The sequence below is a fragment of the Ambystoma mexicanum genome, chromosome 3q (genome assembly GCF_040938575.1).
Source record: "Ambystoma mexicanum isolate Mex_15411 chromosome 3q, UKY_AmexF1_1, whole genome shotgun sequence".
Classification (NCBI taxonomy): domain Eukaryota; kingdom Metazoa; phylum Chordata; class Amphibia; order Caudata; family Ambystomatidae; genus Ambystoma; species Ambystoma mexicanum.
This window is the reverse complement of record NC_090926.1, coordinates 153,416,903-153,438,178: the sequence shown is the minus strand read 5'-3', so window position 1 is coordinate 153,438,178 and position 21,276 is coordinate 153,416,903. Positions and strand designations below refer to the sequence as shown.

The 21,276-nt window shown below is 47.3% G+C and overlaps 1 protein-coding gene across 4 annotated transcripts in view; it reads left to right on the top strand.

Moving 5' to 3' along the window:
- The window catches only part of AVIL (advillin), a 289,148-nt gene that overhangs the window by 84,844 nt on the left and 183,028 nt on the right, over window positions 1-21,276 (top strand). For all 4 annotated transcript variants that reach the window (XM_069653359.1, XM_069653362.1, XM_069653361.1 and 1 more), the window contains one exon: window positions 1,010-1,127. In XM_069653359.1, coding sequence (XP_069509460.1) covers window positions 1,062-1,127 — 66 coding nt within the window. In that variant the 5' untranslated portion in view covers window positions 1,010-1,061. The remainder of the gene's footprint in view (window positions 1-1,009; window positions 1,128-21,276) is intronic.

Here is a 21,276-nt window from a genome sequence, read left to right as displayed (position 1 = left end):
AACTGCAAAATGGATGAAGCAGTCAACCCTGACAAATATTCTGAATGGGGCAGATGTGAAGGCCATGGTATTATGTCTTCAGTGGATGCAACAAGGCCGGCAGCGCTCAATGCCAGCGTTAGTGCGCTGGCAGTTTCACACCGTGCCACAACTCATTCCACAAAAGGCATGTGAGCCATTGCTATGCCAATCTTTCTTTTATTTCTCTTTGGGGTTGGGGTCCCTTTGCTCCTCCTTAGCGCTCTGGTTCCCCAAACCCCTTACCACCAGATGCCTTTTTTTGTCAGCTTCAGTCTACGCACCCCCATCCCAACTTACTTGATGCCTGACCACCAATTCCTCCACTGTTGCTCTCCACTTCCGTCTCCTGAAGGCTGCCTTCGTCACTTGTTTCATGAATGCCACAGGCATTGGCTTCCCTACAACATTTTTCCTGCTGGTGTGTTCACGCCGGCACTTCAGTGTTTATTTTCTGGCAGGGCGGCCATGTATGATTATTTCAGCTCCTTGGATCTTTGGTTCCAATGCTTGAGGCCCTGATAATGGCATTGCCACCCCTGTGACAGATGGGCCCCTTAGCACTACCACTGGGTCCAGAGGAGTGAACACATTCTGTCCTCTGGTGGTGGGAGGGAAATACATGGGTTCCAAAGGCTTTTCAGGCTGATCCTTCTTCTGCGAAATGTATACACATATACATCAAAAGAAAGAGAACAGAAAGGTGGAATGCAATGGTTATGCCATAGAAATTCTACTTTTAGTGGATTAACGGACCGGCAGGCAATGACCAACACGACTTTTACCATTTTGGGGGCGGGGGATCGGGTTCGATGATGGTAATATTGCAGGAGTTGGATTGTGTCAGTGCTCTGTCCATCTCTGGAGAGTCAACCAGTATGCCTGATGTGTTTGTGTGTCCCGCATGGATTCGGTTAGGTTATACTCATGTCTTGTATATGGCTTACTTTATGTGGCTACCCCTTGAAATCAGTTTCTCCTCTCTCCCCAGGCACGACTAGTGGTTTTTCACAGAGGGGGACCAGATAAGCACCGTAGCCATCATGTCTCTAAATGCTGCTTTTAGGACTGTCAACAACACGCCCGGCATCATCATTTGGAGAATTGAGGTAAGGAGAGCCTTATTTCAGAACATTCCTACCACCCAGAGTCCAGCAGCTCTCCCAGTCCATTGGGTCACATACACTGTTTACAGACCTTTGTTTCTCCCAGATGACACGTTCCTAATCTCGGTGTAGCAAGAACATGTTTTACACTACCTTTGACATCCCTTAGAAAGATCCGTTCTTAAGCCAAGAGGAAGGCACTTCATTTTTTGAGGAAGGAAATGTGGAACTCTGTCATGTTTGGCTTCTAATACTCCCTCCTTGGCTTTTTGAAGTGAACAGTCTCTACATGAAAGGTCTGCAACCTGGGGCTCTACAGATCATTTGCACTACAACTCCCATAATCCCTCACCATTGACTGTGCTTGCTGGGACTGATGGGAGTTGTCCTCAACCAGAGAGTCAAATTGTTGCAGATGCCTGCTCTAGAACATTTATTTTATTTATTGGGTATTTATAATACACCTATGCAGCAAAAGGTGTTTCAGGGCACAACAAGACAAAAGTGGTGGGGGCAGGGGGGAACAGAGATGAAAAACCAAAAACGGTCCTACTAGGCCTTGCGTCATTCTGATCGTGCAAGTGCAGTAACAAGAAGTGCAGGGGGGAGGGTGAAGTGCCGGTCAGGGCTAAAAGGGCCCCTTGGATATGCGGTGCCAAGGGGAGGCCAGGCGGAAGGCAGAGAATGCAGGGGAAAGAAGGTTCACGTGCTAAGTGCGAGGGACGGGCTGGAAGGGCTCAGTGGGAAGCAGGCTGAGCCAGGCTAGTGCAGGTTGAGGGAGCCCAGGCAAGTACAGGATAGGGGTCGGGGGGGAGTCAGGGGAGACAAGTGCAAGGGTAGACACGTTTCGAGGTGGGCCTGGTGCCCTGAAAAAATCTGAAGACACCAGGCAGCCAGTCAAGAGTCAGAGGGGACATTAGCAGGGGAGGGGGAGAGGGAGGAAGGAAGAGAAAAGAGGGCCTTGAGAAGCTTCCGGAATTTAAGGAGATCTGGCTCAAGTCAGAGAGGGGCAGGGAGGCCATTCCAGAGAGAGACACTTGGAGCTAGAAGATCGAAGGGCTCTAGCAGGGAGGTATTTAGGGAGAGGGAGAGTTGGATGTAACAGGGTCCCAGGCCTCAGACAGCCTTGTGGATGATGCAGAGGGTATTGCACTTGATCCTCGCAGCAACTGGAAGCCAGTGGAGAAGTTTTAGGTCGGGAGAGATGCAGTCCCTGGGCTTGAGGCCAAGGATAAGTCTTGCAGTCTTATTCTAGATTAGATGTAGGGGTGAAGGGAGGAGTTAGGCAGATTGAGGAAGAGGCTGTTGCAGTAGTCCAGCCTCGAGAGAACCAGGGCTCTGGAGACATTGGGCCTCATTACGAGGAGGGCGGTAAGGGGTTAACGGCGCCAGTAGAGGTGACGGAGCCGTTAATCCCTTACCGCCCTATTACGAGGTCCGTTCGCGGGACCCGCACAGGACGCCTGGTTTTACCAGACGTCCTTAGTAGGTCCCGCAAGCGGCCCAGCATGCTAACAATGGGCCCGTAATTAATGGGCCCGTTGTTAGCATGCTCCCCATTCCCATTGAGCCCTATGTGGGCTCAAATGGGAATGGGGATGGACTGGGTCTGTGCTCCCTGAATTTCCCCATTCAGGGAACCCGGACCCGAGTTTGGGGGTAGCCCTGCCCTTTTTAAGGGCAGGGCTACCTCCAAACTCGTAATGAGGCCCATTGTGTTTCTGGGTGAAGGTGAGGAAACGGAGAAGGCGTCAGAGGAGATACAGCTGAAAGTGGTCCTTCTTGGCAAGGTCTGTGATGTGAGACAAGAAGGAGAGAAGGAGAGAGAGGAATCGAAGATGACACCAAGGTTTTCTGCTGCCTCACAGGACGGTGAGGAGAGGGGCCCATGGAGAGGGGCAGAGTGTAGGCGGGAAGGATGGATCATGGGATCCCAATGAGAAGGATCTCAGTCTTACAGGCATTAAGGCAGATATCATTAGCAGTGCACCATGACTGAATACCAGACAGACAGTCAGGAATGAGAGTGGAAGAGAAGCAGACAGTGCGATCAGCTTGGAGGCGAGCTGCGTGTAATCCACATAACACTGGAAGTTAGGACAGAAGGTGGAAATCAAATTGGCTAAAGTGGCAAGGTAGATGCTGAAAAGCTATGGCGAGAGGATAGAACCCTGAGGGACACCACAGGTGGAAGGTGAGATGGAGGAGAGAAACAGGCCCAGTTGAACGTGGAAAGGTCGGTCAGAGAGGAAGGAAGTCAACCAGTCCAGAGCCAGGTCCATGATGCCAAGGGTATTACAGAGCCGATTTATAAGTGTGGCGTGATTGACCATATCAAAGACAGAGGAAAGATCAAGAAGGATGAGAACGGAAGAAGAGTTGGAATCGAGATTAGAGAGCAAGTCTTCACGGGTCTTCAGGAGTGCAGTGTCCGTGCCTCTGGCTGCTCTGAAGCTAGACTGGTGGTCGTGGAGACAACCAACTGATTCAGTGTGGTGGATACACTGGGAGATGGCCAGCCTCTCCAAGAGTTTGCCCAGGAAGGGGGTAATGGAGATAGTTAGCCAGACAGGAGGGATCAGTGGAAGGCATTTTGAGAAGAGGGTGCACCAGAGAGTGCTTTGGGAGTAGAGGGAAGGATCCAGTGGCAAAGAAATTATTGCAGAAATCAGCCAAGGCTGAAGCAAGGGAGGCAATGTTGTCCTTGATAGTTCTGAAGGAGCAGGGGAGCACCTGTTTGGATGAGACTTTCATAGAGCAGACTTGTCTAGAGACCTCCTCCAGTGATATGGGAGAGAAAGAGGAGACAAGGAGGGAAGGGGAGAGAGGTGCCAAGGAGGCCTGAGAGGGGGTGAGGGAGAAGGGAGTTGTGTAGAGGAGTGAGGACAGGATGTCCTGAGTTTTAGTAATGAAGTGAGAGGCCATTGCAGTGCAGAGAGCCCGTGAAGGCAGAGGAGAAATGGAGACTGCATTAGGATTGGCGAGTTCCTTGCAGATTTTGAAAAGTTCAGCCATGTTGTTAGTGGCCCCAGAGATGCACGCTTGGATATAGGCCCTCTTCTTCGAGTGGATGGATAGTCTATATTGCCTTTTGAGGAGGCAGCAGACCAGTCTGTCAGAGGATGTGCTCGAACCCTGCCACTTCCGCTCAGCAGCTCTGCACTTGCATATAAGAGATGCCAGGTTGGAGTCATACTGGGTGTTGCACTTGGAGGTAGGCTTCATGCGGATCCTCATGACAGGGGCAAGGATGTCCAGAGTGTTGGAGATGGAGAGTTGAATGTTAGTAAGTGCTGTGTCAGAGTGAGAATCAGTGGCAGGAGTGTGGGGGGGAATGAAGGTGGCTGCAAAAGCAGCAACTGACACTCACTTCATTGGTTGAATGACGGAGAAGGAGACTAGAAGTGCACGCAGGGGTTTAGACGGGGACCCAGGAGGTCCAGGTGAAAGGTCAGGAGAGCATGATCAGACCAACTGGGAGATGTAGTGAGAGGGTTGGAGATGGAGATGTCTGCTGAGATGAAAGCGTCCAAGGTGTGTCCAGCTGAGTGCGTCGGACCGGAGGGAAGAATGGAGAGGGAAAGAGTCACGGAGGTTGTGGAACAGTCCAGAGGCCGCATCAGGGAAGTCAAGGAGTGTTTGACAGCAGAGCGAAAGTTGAGTGTAGTTTAGTGGAGTGAATTTCTTCCAAGGAGGGGTACATGAATGTGGCACACCCGCCAGTGGTGGCAAAAGGGCCAGAGGGATGGCAGAAGGAGGAGTGGCAGGAGAAGGTAGGAAGTTGATGAGAGAAGGAAGACGCCTATCAAGAAGGAGGAGGTTGGGCTGAGAGCCCTGGGCCATGACAGTGCCATTCAGGTAGAGATTAATGATGGGCTTAAAGGAAGAGAAGTATACGAAGAGAACTTTTCAACGGGTGCCATCATTAATGGGTTAAAAGAGAAAGGGGAGAGCTCTGAGACCAAGTGGGGAATCCAAAAGTCTGGAGAGGGAACAACAAAGTGGATGTTTGAGACAGTCTGTCTGGAAGAAGCGTTGATATAGGTGTCCGCGATGGGCGGACCTGGATTGGAGACCAGGAGATTCCTTCCAGACGTCGAAAGAGGAATAGGATAGGTGATAGAGTAGCAGCTAGAGAAGATAGGGAAATTGAAAGCACCATGGAGGGAGAGTGCAGAGAGAAGGAGGGGGGGAGAGGGAGAACCTGCAGTGCACGACAGCCAGCTTCACCACAACAGAAATGCAACCATATAGATTCAAGTGTCCAGGATAAAGGGAAACAGCCTAGATTTAAACATACAGAAGAAAAAGCAAAGACACCTAGAAGCAAGTTTTCTGCTTAGAGGTAAAACGCCTAATTAGAGGGATAGAGGGACGAACTTCTCCATTTCAAACACACAGCAAAAGCAAAACACCTCGATTCGACTTAGGTTCTCAATTTGTGGTCCTACAGATGTTTTGAAATTCCCCTCTGATTAGCCCTTGTCAGTATAGTCAGTAGTGAAGGGCCATGGGAGGTGTAGTACAAAACAACTGATTGGCCATAAGTATAGTACCCATGCAGTGAAAATGAGTGATTGTAATGAATAAAGCAAGCAGTTCTATAAAAGATGAGTAATAGTGCTTGATCAATACTGGTGCAAATCTATCCAAACCAAATGCTCAGCAGCATGTTTAATGCATTCTAGCACTATAGAACCCCTGACTTTGCTGTTTAGGTCACCCTTACCCTCCCTGCGGCATTATTGGTGAGCAATGCACACCATCCTGTTATTTATTCTTTCAGTTCACATATGCACAAGGCTAACCGCAACTGGCTGGAGCCATTAATGAAGTAATGAAGGTCTGGAGGGCGGGCCGTATAAATTGGCATTGACCACCATCCTTGCTCCAGCCATTACAAAAGGAAGCAACAATGTTGCCTGGTGGTATATCTCACCCTCAGTGTCTTTATTGCCATTAGTAACCGCTAATCATTTTTGAGTTGGTGGATGGGTTAGTGTGGAATGCACACACCTGAGGGATCCTGGTTTCAATGTTCATGTTGGTCTTGGGACACATGAGGAGCAGACTTGAAGTGACATCCATGAAAGAAGAAATGCAATGTAAGCTCTTAAAAAAAATAAAAAATGCACATTGGGAGGGGCCAGGAGGTGACGGGGATCAGGAGAAGGTGGAACTCAGCAAGCTGCAAATGTGGGTCTAATACCAGCTAATAAAGCTCACATTCTGAGATTTCTGATTGCCGAAGAGAGCTCCCGCCCACAGGGTAATAATACAGCAGGTAGGGTAAACATGTTTAAGACAGAATTTAAATTCTAACTGAAGAACCTTAAAATTAATTTTCAGGTTGACCTGGTGTTGTATATGATTGACAGACTTTGGCACAAATCACTGTCAGTGGAATTCCTATGGTGATATGGATTCATCGAGTCACCCGAAACGTTTGGTCTACCCCCAACTCGTTGCTTGGAGAAGCGGCTGACCCTGAGGGAGTTAGAGGTAGAGGAGCGAAGAGCTTGTGTAGGAAGGTATCTCAGAAGGGAGAGTTGAAGATATTGAGGACCCAGACCCCAGAAGGTCTTGTGGACAATGCAAAGGGTAATGTACTTAATCCTTGTAGCTACTGGGAGCCAATGAAGAGTTTTCAGGTCTGGAGAGATACGATCCCTGTGCTTGAGGCCAAGGACAAGTCTCACAGACCTGTTCTGGATGAGTTGAAGAGGGCGGAGAGTAGTTGCAGGCAGATTTAGAAAGAAGCTGTTGCAATAATCCAGCCTAGAGAGAACCAGTGCTCTAGAGACAGTGGGCTTCTGGGTGAAGGAGAGGAAAGGAAGAATACCTATGATGAGGTGCAGTTGGTAGTTTGACTTCTTAGAGATGTCAGAGATGTGTGGAGAAAAGTAAAGTGTGGAGTCGAAGATGACCCCAGGGTTCTTAGCCTCACAGGTGGGAGTAGGAAGAGGGACAAGGGAGGCCAGCCAGAGAGTGACAGGAAAGGAAGGATCTATGTCTTACTGGCATTAAGGCAGAGGTCGTTGGTCGCACACCACTCCTGGATTGCAGACAGACAGTCAGCGATGAGAGAAGGAGAAGAGGTGGCAGAAGGGAGCCTGAAAACGAGCTGAGTGTCAACTGCATAGCACTGAAAGTTGGAGCATAGAGCAGCAATGCGGTGGGCAAGGGGTGCCAGGTATTGGTTGAAGAGCCAGTCAGAGAGGTTAGACCCCTGGGGAACACGACAGCTAGAGAGTGAGATAGAGGAAAGGAAGGTTTGAGAGTAAGGAGATCAGCCAGGCCAGGGCCTGATCAATGATACCCAGGTTATCACAGAGGCAGTTCAGCAGGATGGCATGGTTGACCGTGTCAAAGGCATAAGAGAGGTTGAGTAGGATGAGGACAGATGGGCCCCTTCCTGCCCCTACCTGCAAGGCTAAAAACCTCGGGGTCATCTTCGACTCCACACTCTCCTTCTCTCCTCATATATCTGACGTCTCTAAGAAGTCACACTACCAGCTGCACCTCCTCAGAGGTATTCTTCCCTTCCTCTCCTTCCCCCAGAAGCTCACTGTCTCCCGAGCCCTGGTTCTCTCTAGGCTGGACTACTGTAACAGCCTCTATCTTAATCTGCCTGCCTCCACTCTCCGCCCTCTGCAACTTATCCAGAACAGAACTGCGAGACTTGTCCTTGGCCTCAAGCCCAGGGACCGTATCTCTCCAGGACTGAAATCTCTTCACTGGCTCCCAGTGGCTGCGAGGATTAAGTTCAAAACCCTCTGCATTGTCCACAAGGCCTTCTGGGGCCTGGGACCTAAATACCTTCAACTCTCTCTTCCTAAATATCTTCCTTCACGAGCCCTTCGCTCATCCGTCTCCAACTCCCTCATGGTCAGCCGCTTCTCGAAGCAACGAGCTGGGGGTAGATCTCTCTCCGCAGCAGGGGCCTCCCTCTGGAACAGCCTTCCTGCCTCCCTGAAACTTGAGGAGAACCATCTCCGGTTCCGGAAGCACCTCAAAACCTTCCTCTTCGCTTCTGCCTTCTCTCTCCCCCTCCCCTGCTAATCCTGCTTAACTCCCCACTGAATTCAGCACTAAACCTGCTTCTGGGCCACTCTCAGCAACCTCGGTCCAGGGCCCAGCCACTCTCCACTTGCACTGCCTCCCTGGCTCCCCCTGCACTGTGGGACTGTCACTGTATCCCTACAGCCCCCTTCCCAGCACTTGCTCTGCACTTACCTCGCACTTGCCACCAGCTGGCCCTTTTTATTTATTATTTATTATTTATTATTTTTTTACGCTACTTACCTTGTACTGCACTTCCCCCCCACCTCCTCCCCCTGCACTTCCTCCTTTTCCCCTTACCTCTGCACTTGCGCGATCTGAATGACACCTGGCCTAGTAGGATCGTTTGTCTGTCTTCCCCTTGTTTCCCTCCCTCCCTGCCTCGTCGCGCCTTGAAACACTTGTGTATAGGCGCGTTACAAATACCATATCATATCATATCATATCATATCATATTAGAGTCAAGGTTGGAGAGCAGGTCTTCACGAATGTTCAGGAGAGCAGTTTCCGTGTTTCTGGCTGCTCTTAAGCAAGACTGATGATCATGGTTCGTTCAGGGTGTAGCTTTAAAAGAGAAGCTATGGAGAGTCGTACTAGTTAGAAAGAAAGATGCAGTGTCCGAGAAGCGGGATCCATTTTCTTTTTGTTACATGTCAAAAGTGGTCCAAAAATAGAAATGTTTTCTATCAATGCAATCCAAGAGCCACAGGATTCAATAAGATTTTCAGAATTAGCTATAAACGGGGCAAAGCCACTACCAAAAGGTTCAATGTAATCATCACCACTACATCCCCATCCATACACGTGTGTGTAGTTGTGTAGCCCACTTTTATGTATGATTACAACCTTTATCTGAAGGTAAGCTGTTCAACAATATTCTCTGCATTTCCATTTTCTACTAAAACTACGATTAACTCCAACACAAAATAGATCCTGACAGAGTAGTTATTCCATCAACCCAGATAGACAAGCCGAAAAACAAACTGTTGCTTCAACCCTGGTTAGATTGCAAGACTACCTGTGAGCATGCTGCTCTGCAGCGATAACATTCAAGATAGCCAATTGAGGCAGAGATCCATCCAAGTCCTGATAGCATTTTCCTCCATAATATCCCCGACAAACGCATGACAAATGCCCGTCCCTGCCCTCGATGAGCAAAAGCAGTCCACTCAGCGTAGCGCCTGAGCTTGTTAGTCTGAGGTTTGGTGCATCTCTCAGCCTGCTAACCAACATACTATGGAAGGTGAGATGGGTGACTGCGGTCCTCAAATTTCAAGCTGCCCTTCCACTGAACCTTAATTTTTTGCCTCATAATCCTTATCATTTATGGTAATGTTTGACTTTCCACGCTAACGCTTTCTCTCATCTGCCAACTCACAAAGGATTGTTTTGTTCCTCAACAGGTACAATATATTGGAGACCCAGAGAGTGGGAGAGACAGAGAGGGAGGGAGAGAGAGAGAGGGAAGGAAAGTTGGGAGAGAGAAGCATTGGAAGGATAGCTCAGGGGCAACGTGCTCGACTTGGAAGCAAGACGACATGGAGAAACACAGGTTCGGTCCGCGCTTAGAAACCTCTGGGTATTAAGCACGTTATAAATAACCTATCCTATCATATCATTGGGAGCTAGAGAAATTGTACCGTTTGCAAATAGCCTTGGGTAGCTATGCAGGGTCACAGGGTGTTTTGCCTTGTAAGGCCTACTCTCGCATTTCCTCGACTAACCAACTCCCCTCTTGGATCTCCTACCACCTTACACTACACGCACACACCAACTCCCCACAGTCGGCCACCACAGACCTTGCCTTTAGCAAATCAACACTAACCGAGCCACGACTAAGCACTCCTCTTTAGCCCTGTCACACTTTCCCACATCAGTGACTAACTAGACCCAAAGCCACTGTAGTCTATCAGATCTTGGGCTCTTCCCTATCATCACCATACTACCAAACCCATAGACAGTAGAGTGCCGTTCAGGAACAAGGCACTTCTGACCCGCACCCATGAACACCACAGGTTTCGCACTTGCCTTTCCCACGGCCCCACTAATGAACCCCCACTCCTCTTTTCTCTTACAGAGCCGAGCGCAACGAGGTCACCAATAGAGGCAGACAAGCGCTATACAAGACAGTGTACATTATGTTACATCACACAAGGCAACTAAGGATACATAGAGTGAAAGCGGATATATTGAGTGCTTTTATTGTTAGGCAAGTGTTCCACCTTACAGAACGCTCTCGGCTTCTGACCACAAACAAAGGAAATCCTTCTCCAGTAATGGAATATTCCGGACACCATTAAGTCATGAAATATAAATATGTGGAAGAACCCACCTGTTTCAGGCAATATCGCCCCACCTTCTTCTGCACTCTGCTTAATGGATGAATGTGGGCCCAGGCTTGATGGCTCCTTCACTTGGCCTTCTCTCTCTTTTACTTACTCTCATAAAACCACAAGTCCGCCATATACATTTCTAGGGAAGACTTTGCTTATGTATGCCTTCATCCTTTCCTTGTCCTCAACTTTTGTTAATGTCCCCCCTCTCCATCCTCAAAACGTGAAACCCAGCCATTACCCTAATTGCAATAAATGGTTAATTGCTTGGGCTTCCGCTGTGAACTGAGCACGGGTCTTAGCCTGTGACACAGGCTCCTCGTGTTAGTTCAATCTGCCCTCACCGAATGCAAGCTAGAGCTGCCCAGCACAGAAATAGTTGGATTAGCAGTGTCTCTACCCCCTCCCACCTCCCCCCAATGGGCATAGCTGCACCAGTGGTACATTTTGGTGAATTTCATGCGCTCCAGACAAACATAAATATTGAGTGGGCCTGAGGGCTTGCATTGTCTTCTTTTCCAACTGTAAAATATTCCAATGGTGATGTGACTTTCAGTGCAGGATAATAGGCTCCAGTCCTAAAGCCATGGTTGTCTCCTGGGCCTGCATGTGTGTCCTATTGCAGGTGAGCACAGCTTTCCATGCATGTCACCCACGTTTTGACGGGTCTTAGTTCTGATAATCTGTGTCAGATCTGACCGTCGCTTTGCGCCACAACAATGCAATCTGCAGTGACCCGCATGGCACCTTTTCCCCCTCGCTAGAAAAAGCGTCCAACGATATCCTCAGGAGCCACACTGAATTCTGGGAGGGATTCCTCCCGCCCTTCAATGACCCACCAATGCCACCCAGCTCTGTGACCAGCAGCACCTCAGAAATGCACTCAGAAGACAATAAAGCAGCTCCCTACACATTCCCAGCGGATCTAAGTCTGATAACCAGTGGCTAGGCTCGAATTTGCGATATTCCATTTTGAATACTAAAGCTGGCACCGTGTTGACGACACCTGGCATGATTTTGGGTTCTGGCCCAAGTTGTTCAGATTCTAAAACAATTCTAAGATGCATACCAGAAGCATTACATATTGAAGCAGCAAATACACACATGACAGATGGCAAGCAACCATTTCTTTGGTATACGGACATTTGCCGTTGGAACATTTGGAAGTGGTATGAGCGTGAGGCAGAGGCGGGTTTGAGGCACCTTTGGTTCCAGGAAACACAAGTCTCAGGAATGACTAACCTCCTGTTAGAAAGAAGAACCCAACTGGACAGGGAATTGTGGGCATGAAGTAGGTGAGGCATGACATTTTTACTCTGGACTCAGGGGGGACATAGAAATTGCGCCATGCGTAGGTGATCATGGCTGGGTGACAAATAGGATGCTTTAGATATAGGGGGGAAGAAAATGAGGGGCATGAGGCACGGTTGTCAAACAAATGCTGGATAAAAGGATTACTTAGAAGTAGGGTGGGGTTGCCGCACCATGTAAATATAATAATGACATCACTTCCTGAAGCAGTATTGCCAAGACCCGTTCACCTGGAAGCCTAGCCCTGCACTGGGAATCCTGGTGCCTGCCGCTGTCATCAGGGTATTTTCTACCCTCATCCACATTAAAGTACAATATCCCTACACTACAGCGTACACGAACAGGGGGGACACAAATATAGCCGAACAAATAGATTGCGCTCCGACCCGCAATGTACCAGTCATTTAGTGAGAGGCGCATCCCTGCTGGTAGAAGAGGCCTGGAAAGGTTTTTGTTTGTAACATTGTCCTTGCCAATTCCAGGAAGTCGTGTTTTTTTTTAATGCATAAAGAGAGATCACTTTTTGGAGTACACTTATAAACCACAAGGCCAGCAATGTTGCTGCCAATAGGAAAAGCTCTTAAGCAGGTTCGCCTGTTAGGCTGCTTGTCAACAAAGTAAGTGCATTGCAAAGGCTTTACAGTGTGATTTCCTGGGATGGGATGGACAAAGGGAAGTCTACTGATTTGTAAATGTGTAAAAACATATACAAATGTACAGAAACTATATTAATAATGACACTTTGTTATAGGACTCTAGCAAACACTTCACCCTGTTCTTACTACAGTTGAACAAATCTCATCAGAGCTTGTCCTCCACACACAGATCTGAAAAAAATGGAAAGAAAGGTTTTTTGGAAGTTGAATAATTTCTTAATGAACGGAAATTTGATAAGCAGAAGGAGTTGTTCCAGAAATTAATACGTTTAAGGCACAAACAAAAAGGTTTTTCGGATAGGATTCCCATTGTCTATGGGCCTGGGGGTCGTCAGTAAAAACCTGTCGGTAGGCGACAGGTGACTGGCAACCCCGTAACACAGTTTCCACCGCCTGACTTCCCGGTGCCACCGGGATATTGTGGCAGGTGGCGGAAAGGATATATCCCCATTCCTGTGGAGTCCCATAGGACTCCATGGAAATGGGGTTGCTGAAGCACAGTCTCCGTTGCCAACTGTGCCGGTGCTTCAGTGAAAACACTGCCAGTAGAGGCCTTAACTCCCGGCTGGTCAGGCCTGCCGGGAGTTCTGTGCCCCTACTGTCAACCCTTATTTCTGGACCGCCAAACTCATAATGAGGCCCTATGTATATTATACCATCTCTAACCCAGGGTCGTGCAATAATTGAATCAACACTGCATGTCTTGCAGAATTATTAAAAATAAACCCATGATGTATTATAAGAGAGGAATGAGATCATGCAAGGGCATACATGGGCATGTTTGAGATGTCACGCGTTTGAGTAGGTTTAGCAGAATCCGTCAGTGGTGAAGATGATTAGAGGCCATCAAACAGGGTGGATCACTGGATCAAAAAACAAGGCACTCTTTAACGATGACACTGGCCTCTTAGGCTGTCTGATCTCTTGAATTACATGGTCTCCAATGATGTTCCCATTAAGCTTTGTAAAAAGAATAAAACACACCTATCACTAAAATAAAGAACTGTAAGGTGGCTTGATGAATGAATATTGTAATGAAATCCCTATGAAAAACAAACAGAATTGATATATAAATATAATAATAATTGTTCTTTTATAACGCGTTTAATACTGGGTGTTGCTATGCGTTGGCTTGCTTCCAAGACAAACGTTCTGCCCCTGAGCTATCCTCCCGGCCTAACATATATGAGGTAAATAACAAGTCAAAATCTTTGCTTGCATTTAATACAAACAAAATGTAGCCATTAAGGGCCTCATTATGAGTTTGGAGGTAACCATGGCGCTAATAGCGCCATGGCTGCCTCCAAACCCTTAACGACTCAGCCCTGGTGAATGGAGCTATTACCGCTCCATTCCAAGGTTGGCGGGGGCGGTAATTCCCCATTCACCAGGGCCCTTCCCCATTTGAGCCCCCATAGGGCTCAATGGAAATGGGGAAGGCGCTAATAACGGTACCGCAAATTGCGGTACCGTTATTAGCTCCAAAGTCCCTTTGCGGTTCCCGTCCTTAACGCCTGGAAAAACCAGGCGTTAAGGGAGGACCCGCAAAGGGAACTCGTAGTAGGGCGGTAAGGGATTACCGGCACCAGTGCCATCACCAGTGCCGGTAATCCCTTACCGCCCACCTCGTAATGAGGCCCATTCCCTTTTAGGGAACAATTGTGAACTTGGAATGGCCTGTCAAACTGAGAATGCGTCAAATGTCCCATTGAGGGTCATATAGATTTGCGAATTCCGCAGATTTTTACTTCCAGCCCAAACCTCCATTAAGAAACATAATTCTTCAGGAATGTTCAGCTGAAGTTTGCGCAGGTTTGGGCTGATTCCTGGGTAAACACATACACAAAATGACTTACTCAGCTGCAGGGAGAGAACAAGTTATGGATAAGGAAGGGGTTTTAGGAGAAGTTTGATGTGGGGGTAGCAAGAAGAAATGGAGTCCTGCAGGGGTGTTGCTAGCTCTGGAAAAGACCTGGGGCTAGGCTAATGTCGGAACTGTCAGGACTGGGGGCTAGCTAGCCTTTTGGTTGTAGCTCCTGAGATTCTATCCCGGGCTACAAACGAAAGACCAGGGGCTATAGCCCCTCTTAGCCCCCCCTAGCCTGTGCGTCTTTGAATGATATAATGCAACTATTGGAGAGGCCTTTGTGTAACCTGCTGGTCTCAGGTTTAAAGCTGTGTAAGAAGAACTTAACCTTTTCTTCTTCTGAAGTTGATCAAATTAGTAAAGTTAACGTGTTGAATTGAATGTCAGACCAGCAGAGTCAGTAACATGTCAGGCATGTCTGGGTCTGCTTTTCATCATTCAAAGGTCGACACATACATTGTTATTGAGGTTTAGAATATTACAATATATGACATAATAGGGAGAGACCATGGCTGCAGGTCAATGACCTCAGAAAGGCCAGTCGGGCTGAGGAAAGTCGTTTGCGTGTTACGCATTCATGATATAGACTCTGACATTCCTTAAAGCAATGCCTTTTAGTCAAGTAGGAGTAGAATGTTATGAGCTCTTTACCTGGGAAAACAACAAAACATATCTACAGTAAGAGGCTTAATCCCAAAATCTTTGTTGGTGCAAATTAATTAATGCACTAGTACATCTCATAACTTGTGCCTAAAACAGATGTACCCTATAAACAAAGTTATCTTGAATGTATGCCTCTGTCAGGCTCCACCGGGTTTAGTATCGGTCTTGATGGTAGGGGCGGAGTGTGGGACCAGGGTAGGCGGAGACCAAATTCATCCCCACAATACTGTAGTCCTCTAAGTAAGGTTACTGGAGGAGTACAGGATTGTGTGAAATAACAGGAAGCAAACCAGTTGGTTCCTGGAGGCTGAAAAGAGACAAGTAGGTCAAGAACAACTCAAAGCACAAGACCTCTCTAGCATCCGAGTTTGCTAGACTCCTTCCTGAAATGGCTGTCGGGAAATCAGGGGTTATAAGAGACAGAGTTTGGAGGGTTATGCAAGCCAGAGGAGATTCCAGGGTACAGTTCATAAAGGCTCAAACAAGGAAATCCAAGGGCAATTCAAAGCAGTCCAATTGGCAATCCACAGGTCAAAATCCAGGCAAACAGTTCAAGAGGGGAACAAAGATGATATAAAGGCCATCCAAAGCAGTCCAATTGGCAATCCACAGGTTGGAATCCAGGCAAACAGTTCAAGAGGTGCTAAGTGAGTAGGAAACGCAGGGAAGCTACAGAACGCCAGAGTGAGTTGGGAGCTCGATGTGTCTTTATTTCCTGGATCGAGTCTGATGCACGCGCTTCAATGTGTGACGTGACACGCCAGTTGTACCCTGCCAGGCCTGACGGGAGATGTAGTGCGGCCTGCGCCGATGTGTCAGACCACCGGGGTAATCGATATTGAGGAAGCCGTCTGCGGTTAGGCATTGTCATGCAGCGGCGGCGGTTCATGAAAGCATCATGGATGCACACATTCAGATTGCCTGTTACATCGATGTGAAGCACATCACACATTCAGAAACATGATACACACTAAAATGTGCAGAAAGCAAACACATTGCCCTGTGCCTCTTATAGAGCAGGCGAAAGTGAAAGGTCATAAATGACACGTTGATGCATTTTACGTTAAGTATGTAACAGCAGCGGCACAAACCACTGCTGTCCCACTGATTTTACTATTCCTCAAACAGGGATAGAAATGATTGCTTTTTTTCTACACATTTCACAATGATATGCGCTCTAAAAGAAATGCACTTCCAACATCCACGTGGGTGCATGGATTCCATACCTGCCCTCGACACTAATGTATGCAGTGAGCTGGCCAGCACGTCATGTGTGCTGCAGCACAGACTCCTGCAAATGGACAGGATATCTTTGTTAACAAGTCGAAATGTGCATTTCGCAGAGTAAAACAATACATCCTCTGCACATTTATTGTTTGCACTATTTATTGTGAGTCTGGCACCAATTGTGTTTTTTTTTTAAAGATAAGAACTTTTTTTGCTGCAAACAAAGAGTTAATTCTTTCTATATTAAAGACGTGGCCACTTTTCTTTCTTCGAGTATCCGTGGGAGGAAAGGCTCTGAACTTCTAACCTTCTAAGCTTTGTTTTCTTTGAAGATGTGCTTACTGGAAAAGGTCTGACTCCCTCACCCTAATGTTTACAGGAACATTTCATGAGCAGGAGTCATCAGGCGCTTCACCTGAAGCTGTCTCCTAGATCTCTTAAACGTTCCGCCAAACTAGAATCACCCGAATACAGTGAATATGCAGGCGATTCCGGGTTTGGCTACATCTATTTGCCTGAGATAAGTAGTGACATTACACCACAACAAGAGCTTATGGGTTTTGCCATTTTAACCATGCAATGTATATAACATTACAGTGATATCGTAACCTGGAACAATGCTATGTGATGCCACTTTCTGTTTTGTCAAGGGGTGAAAGGTCGTGTTCCATCACTTCCTGTGATGTCACTTCGGGGGTGGGGTCAAATGACATCACTTCCTGTGATGTCACCAGAGCCCAAGGGCCGTGTGATGTCACTTCCGCTACCCCTGGCATTTTGGTGAAATGACGTCCCTGGCAGTGACATTACATGATTCTGGGAAAAGAGTTGGACATGTTTTGTTAGTAAAGAAATGGCAAACCAATTTAAAAGTGTAGCTGGTGATGATGGCATTGATGTATCCCTTGGGGAGGTGGCAGGGAGTTTATTTATTATTTTAATGTATTAAAGAATCTTGTAGATCATTGAGAGCCCTGGTGTATGTCTCCTGTTCTTAAGTGTGATGATTACAACGCTTGTAATTTAGTATGTCTGTGTTAAAACAGCCACAATCAGATTATCTAACTTTTGCACCAATGTAAAAAATGGAACACATGCACTGAGCACCAGTTGTAGTGCTTATGTAGCACAGAATTAAGCAAACTGGTGCTGCCCCAATCCATATCGCATTAAGGATTTTGCAATACAGCGGAATGGTTTGGCCCATTTTGTCTGCCAGAAAGGCAGCAAATGTAGCAAATAGGGATTGCTCCAAATTCTCCTAAAACCACAGTACATGCATTTTTGGACAACTGACGCACACTGAGCAGACAAGCTCCTTTTTATTTATTCATTGTTTATGCAATAAGGAACACAAAGATTTCTCCATGTTTTTCAATCTAAAAGATGGTTTACTTTTTCAGGCAAACCCTGTTTTTATGGCATGTGGTACACATAGTACACAACTCTTACTGATTCATGTCTGCCTCTATGCATTTTTTGTACTATGTGGATTTGCTTCAATCCATAGTACACCAGCAGAAAAAATTGTCCCAAATTCATTTGCTTCATTTTTAGCACCTATGCAAATTTGAGGTAGTCTGGTCCCGGGAGTGACTGTAAGTGAGACAGGTACTTTCAAGCCAATACATGAAGCATCTCTCACCATTAAAGCAGACGGCATCCAGAAGAAGGGGCACATTTGCTAGATTCATTATTTGGAATATTTATCAATTGAGCTGGCTGCCAACACCAGTTTCAGTGATGCCTTTGGTAAGAAGGCTGTTCCTGGTGTCAGGGTTGTTCAGTTGGAGTCAGGGTGGTGGCTTTTGAGCTTTGTAGATGTGTTTATGTCGGATGGGGAATTCAGTGAATTTGCATTGGTTCTGCTAGCTCCTGTGCTCAAGTAACATTGCAAACGTTATTTGGGAACAGTACAGCTATTTAAATCATGCCAATCATTGATAGAAGAGGGGGTGTGTTTGAGGAGGGGACTTCGTACTCGATTGTGTAAATCGGAGTAGTGCAATGGGGAGGAGGCTGGCTTCAATAGGTCAAGCGGTCGCTCCAGCAGTGGCTGGTGCTCGAGCAGATTGATGTCTTCGAGGGAGACGTGTATTGAGTGAGCCAAGTGTTGGGGTAGCCGATAGGCAACCCAATTCACAATGATTGAGAAGTCCTGGTGAGGTGGGAAATGGATCAAGCGAAATAGCATGGCTTTGAAGGGAGATGTTGGAAGTGAACTATTGGGGTCAGTAAGTATGTCTGTTTTGATATGAGTGTGGGAGTTTTTATAGCTCAGTGCCTAGGCCCCCTTCAGGCTTGCATGTAAAGTTGGAATTATTGATACCGCAGCCCGGTGAGGTGTGGAAGTAAAATACAAATGTGGGAGTGGCATCAGTCATGGGAAGTGGCGATCTTGGCTAGGTTTTATAATCAGATATTTTGAGTTCCATTAACTGAGGGGCAGTCACGGTGCATGCATTTTAGATTGAGGGAAGGGGCGGTAATTGGTATAAGGCCATGGCATCCTGCATTGCTAATTAGCAAATGCATTGAATTCTAATGGGTTTTGTTGAAGGGCTGAGGTCTGGAAAAGCATCTACAGACGTGGGGTGTGTCAGTGTGTGGGGGGAGAGGCTGGGACTGTGTATCAGCGGTGATGATTAAAGAATCTAGAACTATTGGTAGGGGTTAGGCACATGCTGGTGACGGCGTACGATGGGTGGTTATTTGGGTGGGCTAGGGCGTGGGCTGTGATTATTGAGGCTGAGCTGTTAAGGGGGCTTAGACTGTAGGTAAAGTTTGTTATATATGAGTGATAATTGGATGAAAGTGATGCAGTTGATGCTGACCTGTATGGGGAAGACTACATCCAAATCAAGAATACTGATCAACTAGGAAATGAGTGATTTGCATGCATGCATAGACGAGGGGATAATCAATATGCATTTATCATCAAGAGACCCCCTGAAAAATACACAGCGTAATACCGAAAACAAGTTATCCTCCCTTGGCATCATGGACAGACTGTCTGGCGACTCTGTTGCTTCACTGGGCGAGATGATCCCTCTGGAATAAAGAAAAATCAATTGGAAAAATATGTATTACAAGGGAGATTGCTATTAATATGCTCCGAAGCGCCGACGTGTACCGAGAGCCTTGGCAGATTTAGAACCTTAATGGGAACCGTAAGCGGGTTATTAGAATATTGTCTTCCCACTGGGCCCCAATCAATTCAAAGACATTATTATTGGCTGCGCGACTAGAAGAAATCCTCAACCAAGTATTGCATTTAAGAAACCATGGCCGTAACATCTTGCAAGTGGGAAGTGTCAATTTATTGATCCGATATGCCGAGAACGGACACACTATGGATCCCGGCTGCACTGAAGACAAGCCGGTCAGCGAGACGCTCCACCCATATAGCTGGCGGCAGGCTTGAGCTGGTCCTTTTGCCTAACACTGAAATCATCCGTTTAAAAGTACAGACTTAATGTGTCCCCATGTTTGAGTGTATCACCAAATATTTCAGTGATTCGGACCACCTGAAAATCAGCCCAGTGCTTGTGCGCTCAGGCACCACCACTTATTGGTGGAAGAGTGACTAAAGACTGCATGCGTCTGCAAATGTGGCTCCCCTGGAAATACTAGTGTTGCGCACTAGTAGGTGCTCTAGGTGTTTAGTAGTCCTGCATTGATTGTGATCAATGAAGATTGGTTATGGTCAAGGGGTTAGGCACTTGAAATACCTGTGCATTTTGTACCATAATACCACTGGAAATACTGTGCTGGATCTCACTGCATTAAAGGAAGGTGAGATGTGAGCTCTGGCAATCCCGTGCCATCCTCATCCAGGATCAGGCGCCATCATGGTCCTCTTCCTGTAAAGAGGAAGTCAGGCAGTGGCCATTTGAAAGCCAGGTCTGTCGCCTAATTACCGTTTATCCCAGGCTCCTTCCCCTGGGATTTCCCAGCACCCCTTCTCTTATTCTCCCAGGCATCCTCCAAACTGGGCATCTGAGACAAAGGCTGACGGAGAAGAATGGTGTCTACTGTTTGGCCCTGTTCGGGCCTGAAAGTACCAAGGGCCACAAACCCTGCCCCTTCTGTGCTCTTCCCCTACCAGTCCTGCTAAACAACTCCCCTGGGTGTGCACTCACAGGTTTCCTTCCTCAATTCAATTCCCGCCTTCCTACCCCTACTCACTCAATTATCTGCAATGCTCCCATTCACACTACTCCTACTCATGACTGTCCCCGCCCTACCCCATCTCTACTGGTGCTTCCATGGACTCCAATAAACGGTCCCACAATTCTTCCTCTCCCCTCTCCTGCCTGATCAGAACCATTGTTCTTGAATCTTCCAAATGATACCCCCGTTGATACATTCTCTCACTCTCTACCCTTTTCCCACATCATCAACCCCACTTGTCTCTCTCAGGAATCACTATCCACTTTTAACACCCTCCTGCTCTCCTACTGAACTCACTCTGTGCCTCTGAAATGCCCACTCTCTCGTAAATAAAGCTTCCTTTATCACTGATCCCTACAACTCCTACCACCCCAGACTATCTCTGATGGTTGTCACTTAAACAGGGATCTCCCTTTTCAACACTGCCACCCTGTCAGCCCTCCACACTGATTTTTCTACATTCTCCCATGTGTCTCAAATAGCTAAAAATGAAGGCAGGGGTGCATATCTTATGAACAGCAAGGCCATACCACACCCCCTACTTCAGCATCTGACTTTGCTCCATCTTCCTTTTTAACTCATCTCTGTCCAACTTCCCACTCTCACCCCTCTCACTTTTCATATCTTCTACCATCCACCTGCCACCCTCAGTCTCTTCTTGGCAAACTTCAGTCTTCTTCTTGAAGCTCTACCTCACCTACATGACGACAGCCCAGTGACTATAGCTGGACTCCATCCTCTCTGACCACGTATTGGTTAATCCATGAACCCTTCCTACACACAATCATGGAGCTCCATAGATCTCATTTTCCTCGTTTTACTTATCTGCTCCCTCCCTCTATTGACACTTACCCTCAGAC